This window comes from Octopus sinensis, unplaced genomic scaffold (genome assembly GCF_006345805.1).
Source record: "Octopus sinensis unplaced genomic scaffold, ASM634580v1 Contig16232, whole genome shotgun sequence".
NCBI lineage: Eukaryota > Metazoa > Mollusca > Cephalopoda > Octopoda > Octopodidae > Octopus > Octopus sinensis.
Genome location: NW_021834227.1, coordinates 56,032 through 67,719, shown reverse-complemented (window position 1 = coordinate 67,719; position 11,688 = coordinate 56,032). Strand labels below are relative to the sequence as shown.

At 35.4% G+C, this 11,688-nt stretch overlaps 1 protein-coding gene across 1 annotated transcript; it reads right to left on the bottom strand.

Moving 5' to 3' along the window:
- Window positions 1-329: 329 nt before the first annotated feature.
- Window positions 330-9,450, bottom strand: LOC115230729 (DNA damage-inducible transcript 4-like protein). Its single transcript, XM_029800861.2, has 2 exons — window positions 8,666-9,450; window positions 330-994 (listed from the first exon to the last, which is right to left on the bottom strand). Exons 1-2 carry the CDS (start codon window positions 8,865-8,867, stop codon window positions 483-485), a joined length of 714 nt encoding a protein of 237 aa, XP_029656721.1. The 5' UTR covers window positions 8,868-9,450; the 3' UTR covers window positions 330-482.
- Window positions 9,451-11,688: the final 2,238 nt, after the last annotated feature.

Here is an 11,688-nt window from a genome sequence, read left to right as displayed (position 1 = left end):
TGAAAAAATTTTTTTAAATAATAAATATAGCAACAGTTGTGGAGTGAGGAAAAGGTGGGTATCCAACTTTACAGGATGGAGAGTATATTAGAGTTGGAATTAAATTGGTAAACACACCAGTCTCCACATGAAGCCAAGTGAAAAAAAAAAATTTATAATAATATAATGGTTTGAAATTATGGCACAAGGCCAACAATTTTTTTTTTTAGCAGGAGGGGGACTAGATCACATCAACTCCAGTGCTCAGCTGGTTCTTATTTTATCATCCCAGAAAGGATGAAAGGTAAAGTGAACCTCAGCAGAATTTGAACTCAGAATATAAAGAGCAGGAAGAAATGCCACTAAGCTTTTTGTTTGATGCACTTACAATTCTGCCAGCTTGCCGCCTTGCTTATAATAATTATAATAATAGTAATAATGATAATAAATCAATAAATAATTATGATGAAAAGTTCTTGTGATAACTGATATATAATAACTCTTTAGTGATCATGAGACGATTTGGAATTATTGGAATCTGTTCGATTGGGGTTGGGTCGATAGAGTTTCTTCTTCTCCAACTGAAAACCCGAACACAAGAATGTCGGCAGAACGTTAGTGGAGTTGCCAAATATCACTGATACTGACTGGAAAAGAAATTTCTTCATGATCGCCCAAGCTTTGGTTTCTTCTCGAAGTGTGAGGTAAAGTTCAAAGGTCGGAGTGCAGTCAGGGTCATAGACTAATTTATTGATCTTCTGGCAGCAGGATTTCTGTTCAATGCTGATAAACATAATACAGCCTCGAATTCCGCACGGTTCACTGCGGGACATGCGCAGTACATCCTGTGCAATTCGGAAGAGGAGACCTCGTGGTACTAGTAACTCGCAGTTGAGGTAACGCTGTCTACCCACATAGATGAGTTGTTCTAGTCGATTCTCAAGATTTTTGCATTGATGGAAATCCTGGACATCATCAAATTCTCCGTAGCTATTCATACCTGGAATGTGTGCATCTGTAAATACAAATAAACAAAAAATTTAATACATTTATGAAAATACTGAAGTCATAGGGGTTATTTTATCTATTGTAGGTGCAAGTATGGGTGTGTGGGTTACGAAGTTTACTTCCCAGTCAAATGGATGGGCAAGTGTTTCTGCAACATCCCCAAGCTGACCAAATTCTTGTGAGTGGATTTGGTAGATGGAAACAAAGAAACCCATCGGGTCATAAATGAGTGTTACTGTTTAACCCGCTGTGCCATTCATTTTCAATATTCTGCAAAAGTATGTCTGGTCATGAGGAAATATTTGTTAAATCACATCAATCAATACTCAGAGCCAAGAAAGGAAGGAGTATGATTCACCAACTTGGATGTTCAGAAAGCCAAGGAGTCCATAAATTTCTGGTAGGGACAAAAGGCCCCAACCCACTCCTCATGCAAGGTCCTGAAAGCCATGATCAAAGACTGTCCTATCCCCAAACTGTGACTACCCTATCTTCTTTTAGGGTTGGCTAAATTTAAATTGAGGATCTATTTCTAGCAGATCACCAACCTTATAAACTCCCTTGTTGGCTCAGTGACCACTTTAGAGCTACAAAAGTTGGCTAAACCGATTTTGACCCATTTAAAAGTGACTTTGCTTCCAAACCATTATTTCAGCATTACTCATGTATTTGATAAAGTCAGATCTCAATAAATTCATTGGGAAGGAGGGGTTGCATCCATCATTGTTCTATGCTAGCATGGCAGTAATGGTTTTTGTACAACTTGTTATCTCTATAGTCAACCACAAAAGTAACAATGGTAGCAGCTTTGGCATACAAAGTGAGGACAAGCAAAGCTATGCATCTTTGCAAAGGATACAACACTAGTACTTATAATTTGTAAAGTATGAATTTAAGCACACAATCATTTTACAAATGTTTGTTAAATTTAATCTATCGAAATTTTCAACTTCAGTTTAGTAAAAGTTTATTCTGTTGGAGTAAGTAGGTGCATATGGCAGACTGGTTAAGAAGTTTGTTTCACGTCTATAAGATCAATCCTACTGCATGGTGTCTTGGTTAAATGTCATTTTCTATGGCCTTAGATCAACCTATAACTTATGAGTGAAATTGAGCAGAGGGAAACTGTATATATCTGGCCACGGGGAAATATTAACTTGCTTGGAAATAGGTGTGGGTTGCCAACAAGAAGGGCAACAAATTTCATTTAACCTATTGAAAAGTGATGAAAACTTTTTCTAATAAGTGGCCAATGAATGATATTGTGGCAATACCACTTTAATCCATAAAGGGTTATTTTACATACTAATAGTAAGATAACAAGCAAGCTCCTTGCAAGTTATAAACTAAATTATGATGTAAATCCCCAAGTGAAATTAATAATTTAACCTTGGGAAATCACAAGCCCCAACTCTCAATAATATAACAGAATTTTCCTTAGGGAGTGCAAATCCAAGTCCAACCTGTGATGCTCACCCAGGTTTTAGGGAGTGCGCTTGCACTTCTTGTTCCCGAAACTGTCAAAAAATGCAAACCTCAGCAATCTCTTTGGGAGTTACCATTCTGTAGATTCTCTCCTTGAGACTAACAGAATTAAAAAGACTACCGTTGAACTGAAATATTTGCAGTTTCCAACATAGAATAATCACTAAATAATACATCATTGTTGTTGCTGTAGTAGTGGTGATAGTAAAGACTACTACCATTACTATAGGAGATGGGAGTGGATACACAACCACAGGACAAGTGCAAAAAGTGATACTGATATCATCATCACAGGGACGACTAGATTTATTATTAATATTACTACTACTATTACTAACAATTATTTAATGGTCTGGGTGAGTGATAGAAGGCAAAGTCTGGGCTTACTCAGGTAACAAAGTGAGTGTTGGCGAAAGTAAATAAGTACACCCAGTGTGTAGGGTTAAGATTTAGGATTAGGGATTTTGTTACGCCGAAAATGGGCGGTTTATTCTTTACCTCCGTCGTGTTTTTAGATTAGGGTAAAAGTTTTAGTAAGATTTACTTTGATTAACAATACTGAAATTTAATACGGTTTGAACTCAGAGAAGGAAAATAAATCTTGGCTACAAATATTTAGACTTACAAAAGTTTTCAGAACATAGAAAGGAAGATATTTTTTTATAACAGAGATAAAGAGACAATGTGGAAGTAAGATTGGTTTTAATATTAAAACAGATTTTTTGGTTTGAGGAACTATGTAAGAAAAAAAAAAGTTGAGTTAGTGTCCTAAGAAAAAAAATTAAGATTGTTATCGTTTAATGGAGAAAAATAAGTATGAATGATGCAACGATATAAAAGACAAACTTTGAATGAGGACCATTCATGTGATCATCCTTGAAATATTACCGTTTGCTTGTCACAAGATCCGCATTATTCTTGTCACATGCTTTTAACTATATTTAATACAACAGTCATAGATGGAGTACGTGAGTGGGAGAGGAAGAGGAAAGAAGAGAGAGGTTAAATGTGTTTCCGGCATGGATGGCTATGTGTGTGTGTGTGTGTGTGTGTGTGTGTGTGTATACATAGATGTGTCTAAAGAAATGTCTAGTGTGAGTATGGGCATGTTATATCATTAGTACAGAAATTGAGAGAAAGCGAGGAAAAGAGCTGTTAAATGAGTTCTCGGCATGGATATGTGTGTAGATGTGTGTCTGAAGAAACGTCGAGTGTGCTGTGGGCATTATATCATTATTTATTATAGAACAACTGTTACGTATGACGTCTTAGTTCTCTTCTCCCTCCCTCTCCACAAAACATTTTGTCATACAATATTCTTCAGAGAGAGAGGGGGGGAGAGAAAGAAAAGAAATGAAGACATTAAGAGATTTTTTCACTTGCTACACAGCCACCACCGCCACAAACTTGCCGGTTTCATAAAATTAGATCTGCAGTTGAGGTGGGAGATGGAGATTGACGTTTGTACAATGAACGGGGGAGGGAGGAGGGTAATCAGCCATCGTATCAAATTTAGTTCAGTACAAGTGTTATTGCATTATTAAATAAAACGAAACAGTTACTGAAGAGAGAAAATGTAACAAGAAACAAGAGATTGTTTGCCCCTCCCCCGCCTCTAAAAAGAAAATATGAACATTTTATCAGGCTAATGATGTCATTTTTATTCTTACAAAATGCGTAACCAAACTGATATATTTAAGTTAAGCCATCGTAGTTTCAGACCGATAGGTGTAAGCTCGCAGCAAACTTAGATTGACCAAATTACAATCCCAACTGTTGCACGTCATTTTAAGCCGCTAAATGTTGAGGTTTATTACATTTCATACTAGCAGAAACCACAATTCGAAAGTAAAACCATCTTATTCTATATCTCTTGTTAATGTTCTAGAAAAAGGCATGGACACTAATTCTGTATTTCCAAATCCCTAAACAAGTGTCTAGTTCAAAAATGCAGCCAATATTTGATTTTAAAAAAGAGGGGGGAAAATAAGTGTAGATATATTGTAAGTCACTCAGTCCGACGGGTAGAGTCATCATCTATTAAATTCCCAGTTCTTTAGCTCAATCATGCTCTTGTGATCGAAAGGGCAAACTGATTTCTTGAGTGACTATAGACACTACTAGATAATCACATCTATTAGAGTACCAGAAAATGGATAGATACCGAACAAGATGTGACTGTGTCTACCTAGATGTGGAGGCGGGTTAGTTTAGATCAGCCCTTTTCGATTTTTCCCATGCTTGGAAAGGAACAGTACTTTCCCTAAATCAAGTTACTCCGTCATGAAAATCACTGCTGAATTCGTTTTTTCTCAGATTCGCCATTAATTCGACCTTCACGCTTTCAACGCCAATCTGTACAGTTGGCACCGAAGACACTTACATGTACTAATCTTGTCTGTCTCCGTCACCTCTTGGTTAGTTGCAACAGGACTTTAGAAGAGTTGGAAACCTCGGGTCACGCATTCGCTAAGAGAAAAAAAATCGCGAGTTCGATCCCCACAATCAACTCGTCTTGAAGGCCTCCGGATTCTCGTACAATTGAGTTGAGATGGTGAGAAAGTCTGACCAATTGCAGAGAGGGGATGATGCCGCAATCTACATTCTTTCAACGCAAGTGTGGCGATGATAGCTGTTATTTTTAGAGCCGTTAGGTTCTCCCTTTCGAACTCTCCCAAAGAGCAAACTCGATAGGGTTGCTGGTTTTAGCAACCCCAAAATATATTAAGTCTACAGATTGCTGTATTCATTCCAGTATTCTAAATTGGTGTTTCGTTGTTCACACAAATTTTTGAAGTCAAATCATTTGTCGTGGCAAGTTACGACAATTCCACAAAATTTCATCGTCGCTTACTTGCATCCAACAATAAAAATTATGCTGATACCAAGTTATGAGTTAATAGTGTTTACAAAAAACATAAAACGTCAATTGTCTTACTACAAATATACTTTAAACGGGGCTGGCATCATCTCTAGCTTCTGAAAATATCATTCGGCTGTTCTTCAACATAAAATTGGCAGAGGGCCTTAAGAATACATTCTAATTAGCAAAATATTGTGATAATCATAGTAAATACAAAATGTTTAAGAGCATTTTATTTTACGAGCATACTGAATGCATAGTCGTTATGAAAACCATTTTAAACCACTACTCTTTAGATGCTAGTATCAGGCAATTATCTAGTAAGGACATATTTAGCCAAGTCTACCAGAAACCCAAATCAATACAATATTTAATCTTCTGCCAGACGTAATGTACCGGGGTCCTGCACCTTTTAACAATATAAAGTTTAATTTGAAGGACATTTAACTGCAATTACTTTCCGATGGAGCCACCGCATAAGAGGTTAGATGCCTTCGTTGGATCGTGGCAGCAACATGTACTTATAATAATTAGCTAAGAAAACTTCATATATTCTTAAGCATACACGACAATATAAAGCAACATAAAGAGTTAACTGAAGGTTTGTTTTCATATATGATGGAGTCAAAAATACGTTTGTCAAATGAAACGAAAATGGGCGAAAGAATAAAGATTAGCTATGAAAAAATTGGAAATTGCACTTTCATACTTTTCTCAAAACTTTTCTCAAAACAAGATGAATGTTACAGTTCTGAGTAAAGAATGGCAAGATATTGCAGACAGTGTAGCGAGAACTTATTGCTGTGTTATGGCGTCTGCTTCAAGAATAATGATGCCACTATGCAAGTAACGGTGATTTGTATTGAGGTGAAAAACCCAATTTGCTATACATACAACCGATTTGCTTATATATTTTACATAATATAATATAAAATGCATATTTATAGTATTATGTTACATCATAGATGTATAATAATATAACAATATTTACATATATATCGCATACAATAATGTATTGTACATACATAGAATATGTACAATACATTATATAATTATAAATAACAATACATATAAAATGCAACACACACGCACCCGACAGTTTAATTTTACTTATCTCGACAGGTTTCGAAATCACATTTAGCTGGTGATAATTGCATAACAAAAAAAAAACAGCCAGCTAATCTACGATACTGCCTGCACCAAATTCTACTACCATAACAATAATGGTAAAAATAACACTGAAGATGATAAGCGATATTAAAATGTTAGATAGTTGATTGAATACTATTAAGTAGATCGATATATTTGATATATAGATCCTCTCTCCATCACCACAGTAAAACACGAAAAACACCGACATGAATATTGTAGACGCGATACTGTCTTAAAAGAATAGCCATAGAAAATTTTATCCAAAGCGTAGCATTTCTAAATAAATAATTCTTAGATGATTAACCAACATTTTTTGCTTCAATATTTCTATTTCGAATACTGAAAAAGAAATTGAAGAAAAAAAGAAACGAAGCAAAATGTAATTTTTACAAGACATCATGACAGGGTCAAATGGAAGATGGCAACAAGGTTTGGTTTATTGCTTCAGAAAAATTAACATTAAAAATTGGTTGGTTTATTTAGGAAAAATTTAATCTATTTTAAAAAAACTAGAAAAAAATTTGTTTAAAAAGTATCTATCATACAAAAAAGAATAGATTGTATATTAATTGTAATTGAAGAACGAGATGTAGAATTTGTTGTTATTTTTATGTAATGTATGTAGGTTTGGAAAGAAGAGGCTTCGTCTGCATAAATTAACACATTTCTTGTGTTAGCCGGTGGCAGGAAGCAGCAAGGTACAGCTGATAGAATCTAGAACAAAGACAAGTGGTTGCAGAACTGAACAGAGAGAAAGAGAAAGAGAGCGAGACGGGGAAAACAGCTAAAGAAGCAGGGGAGGAGGGAGGATAAAGATATAGTGAGAGAAAGACAAAGTAAGAGAGCAAAAGAGAAAAATAGAGAGCAAGAAAGAAATAAAAGAGGAAGGGGAAGAAAATATCGTTTATGAAGAGAGAATCTTAAAATGAGAGAAGAAAAAAATTCTTAGTGAAAAATGGGGAATGTGTACAGAAGGAAATGAGACTAAGAAAATAGGGAAAATACAGAAAAATTTTAAAAGAACAAAAGAATAGGAGAGAGAGAAAAACTAAGAGATAGAGTAAAAGAGTCGGAAGATGGTGTTTAAGAGAGACAGAGAAAGTACAAATATCCTGATATATTTTAATTAATATGATTATGTGGTGCAGCGGTAGAAAGCCGGTGTCATGCACTGTAGTGTCATACTGTTGTCATTTTTGATTCTAATTCATTTTGGTGGGGAAGAGACGAAGACCCTAATTGATACCAGTTATATGCTCTAAGTGATGTAGATAGTTCTTTACGATCGATTATCTTAAGTCGGCACAGGAGCTTGAAATTTATTCAGAAATCGACGTTCCTGGTTTTGAGGACATTTATGACAAATCACAAATACGAAAACAAAAAAAAAAAAAAAAAACCTAAAGCCGACAATTTATATTATGAACTCTGTTTAACGAGATCCCCTCCCACTTTTTCCCCTAAATATATACCTAAACACTCATCTATTTTAATCTATATACGTTTATGAACATTTTCTAAAATTAAATAAATTGCTATTTAAAACTAGTTGTCGAAAAAAGACTTCTGGTTCAACGAGAAATGAATGAAATAAATCTAAAAAAAATACTGACGCTCTCAGTGTAGCTTATCATATATAATTATTCTATTTAAAAAAATAGCTTCTAATAAAATTATTAATCATAATTATCAAAGATAATCATCAATGAATTATATGTGAAGAACTAGCTCAGCTTCATATTTAGAGAACTAATAAAAAGGCCATTCGATTTTTAGACAGCCGAGCAGATTTCTACAGTAAAACAGCAATATATATTAAATACATTACAGCAGCTTTATCTTTCCTCGCTCTATTTCCTTTTGTTGAAAAATAAAATCGAATTCAGTTCACAGTGCAAGTAATAAAAAAGAAAATTCAACACACTGAATATATTATTTCTAAATGAATAAGTGTATGTGTCTAGATGTTATCAGTATAATCACGAGACAGGTTTTTACAGATGGACAATAAGAGATTAGTTCGTGTCTTATTCCTGGATATATAATATAAATTATAATTATTTATTAGCGACAGCATTATAAATATAAAATAGGAGGTATTAATGGTTCTATACACACACACACTATTTATACAATAATTAAAACGCAAGAGGAATGTAATAATGTATGACAACTTACCGGCGTGCGAGACGTACTCGTCCCGTTCAAAATCAGATTCAATCACAGAAGAAACAATAGCTGGTGTTCGTTCTTTCTTCGATCGACCACTACCAAGGATCTGACCAGCTTTATGAACAAGTTTGTCTTGGAGTGTCAAGGTAATTTTGGCTGGAACTAATGGTTCTTTCTTCATAGAGTGTAACTCGAGGGGTTTGTTCATCGCAAGCAAAAATTAGATGACAACAGAAATAACACAAAATAAATAATAATAAATGTGAGTGAAATATAGATGGATTTTGGCTTGGTTTGAGTGTTCTTCGTTTGAGGTTTTTTTTGTTTTTTTTTATGTTCTCTAATCACGAACTTAAGGTAGACATAAAGAGATTACAGCAACCAATTAAGTATCTGATTAGGGGGAAAGACACTTCACAGCTGATTCGTTGACAATTCTTTCTTCAGTCAAGTGAAGGGTTTCTCTTTTACTTTCAACCTGGATTTGCAGAGACAAAGGGCGGTGATGAGAGATTCTGGTAGATATGGATGGAATAATTAATAAATTGTTTGAACATTCAACAGACAGAAAAGAAATCTTGCGACTGTGGTGGTTAATCATTCAAACCGTTTTCCCACTCGAATGCAAATGATTAATAGAATATATATTTTGTGTCTACCTAACAACTATCATCAAAATACCACACACGCACTACCGAACCTACTTTAGTAGTAGACAACAGTAAGTCTCTGCCTTTCTTTCTCACTCACATTCACTCTAAATTATGGCTGTGCTCCGTGCTACCAAGCCTGGCCTTTATATAAGCAGCGACTTACCCTCACATTTGCATATTAATTAGTTATACTGCAATTTGATTGGTTGTCATATGTCACACGCTCTTTCGTCGCTCAACAGAGATAGAAACAGGACGATTATGACGACGGTGTGTGCAAGTCAGTGTATCATTATCTATGTGTGTGCACATCTGTATGTATCATTATTTGTTTGTTTCTGTCTATGTGTAAGCGTGCAATCTGCTACTAGGAAAAGAAAACTGTATTTCATCAGATTTTCTTTTTGTGGCTAATTTACATATATACACACACGCAAACATACAGTTTTATAGCGAGGTGTGTCTAAGTAAAACGTCTGTGTGTATGTATATAATATATATATACACACACAATTGACCTATAAATATATATATAAAATTAAAATAGCAACAGGATATATATATATATATATATATACACACATATATAATTGACCTGTATTATATATATAGGTCGATTATATATGAAATATATACATTCTTTTATTATTCTTTTGTTTCAGTCATTTGACTGCGGCCATGCTGGAGCGTCACCTTAAAGGGATTTTAGTCGAAGAAATCGACCCCATAACTTATTCTTAATAAGCCTATTATTCTATCGGTCTTTTTTGCCGAACCGCTAAATTACAGGGATGTAAACACACCAACATCGGTTGCTGAGCGATGGGGGGGGGGGCAAACACATACACACACACATATATATACACACACATACTACTCAACGAGCTTCTACTAAATCCACCTACAAGGATTTGGTCGGCCCGAGGCTATAGAAGACACCCAGCTGTCACGCAGTGGGACTGAACCCGAAACCATGTGGTTTGGAAGCAAGTTTCTTTGTGTGGTAAGAAGTTAGCATCTCAACCACATGGTTCCGAGTTCAGTCCCACTGTGTGGCACTTTGGGCAAGTGCCTTGCGTGTGGATTTGGTAGATGGAAACTGAAAGAAGCTCGTATTATACACACACATCTATGTCCGTGTGTTTTTGTCTTCGCATCATTGCATGCCAACCAGTGTTGGTGTGTTTATGTCCCCGTAACTTAGCGGTTCAGAATAAGTACTAGGCTTTAAAATAAGTGTTGGGGGTTGAATTGTTCGACAAAAACACTTCAAGGCGGTGCTCCAGCATGGCCGCAGTCAAAAGTTCGAAACCAATAAAAAGAATATATATACAGTAATCACTCGCTATAATCGCAGTTTATTATTCCTCCGTGGTGTTTTGCATTTATAATAAAATATATATATATATACAAATTATAAAAATAATTTTAAAAAATACAGTGCAGTACTTTATCTACTTCGCGGATTTTCACCTATCGCAGAGTATTTTGGAATGTAACACCCGCGATAGTCGAGGGATTATTGTATATACCTGCACACATATTTTTTTACTTTTCCCTCTGTTAGAAGTTGATAGAATAAGAATGTGTGTATGAGTGTGTTTTCCTCCCCACTACCTGATCGCAATCAAATGACTGAAACAAATAAAAGAATAAAAAAAAAGCGCATATTTCTGTATGCATGTATGTACATGGTCATGTGTTTGTTCGTATGTACGCGCGTGTGAGTTTTTCCCCACCCACCCCTAATGTATACTTTAGATATACACGTCCATATTTATATATGGATATATCTTATCTTTTATTTGTTTCAGTTATTGAACTGCAGCCATTCTGGGGCACCGCTTGAAGAATTTTTGTCCAACGAATCAACCCCAGTACTTTTCTTTTTAGAGCCTGGTACTTATTGAATTGGTCTTTTTTGCCGAACCGCTAAGTTACGGGGACGTAAACACACCGACACTAGTTTCCAGTGAGGAAGAAGAAGACAAACACAAGCGCGCACGCTCATACACATATATATTTATAATATATTCTGTTTTATCAACTACTAACAGAGGAAAAGTTTTTTAAAAATGGGCTCTAGAAGGATTTGAACTCAGAACGTAATATTTTACCATTTCTGTTGACTAACTGCAAGATTATCCACAATAATCCCTTCCGCTATAGACTCAAGATTTGAAATTTTGGCCGAAGGAGCTAGTTGATGCCATTGTCCGCATAGCTCGACTTGCACATATTTCATCTACTCAGAAACGATGAAAGGTTAAGTCGACCTCGGGCGAAACTTAAACATTGGAAGTCTACTCAGTCTAGATGAACTTAGCATCTCCATCGCACTCAGATGTCTGTAGGCGACTGAGATGCCGCTGTGGT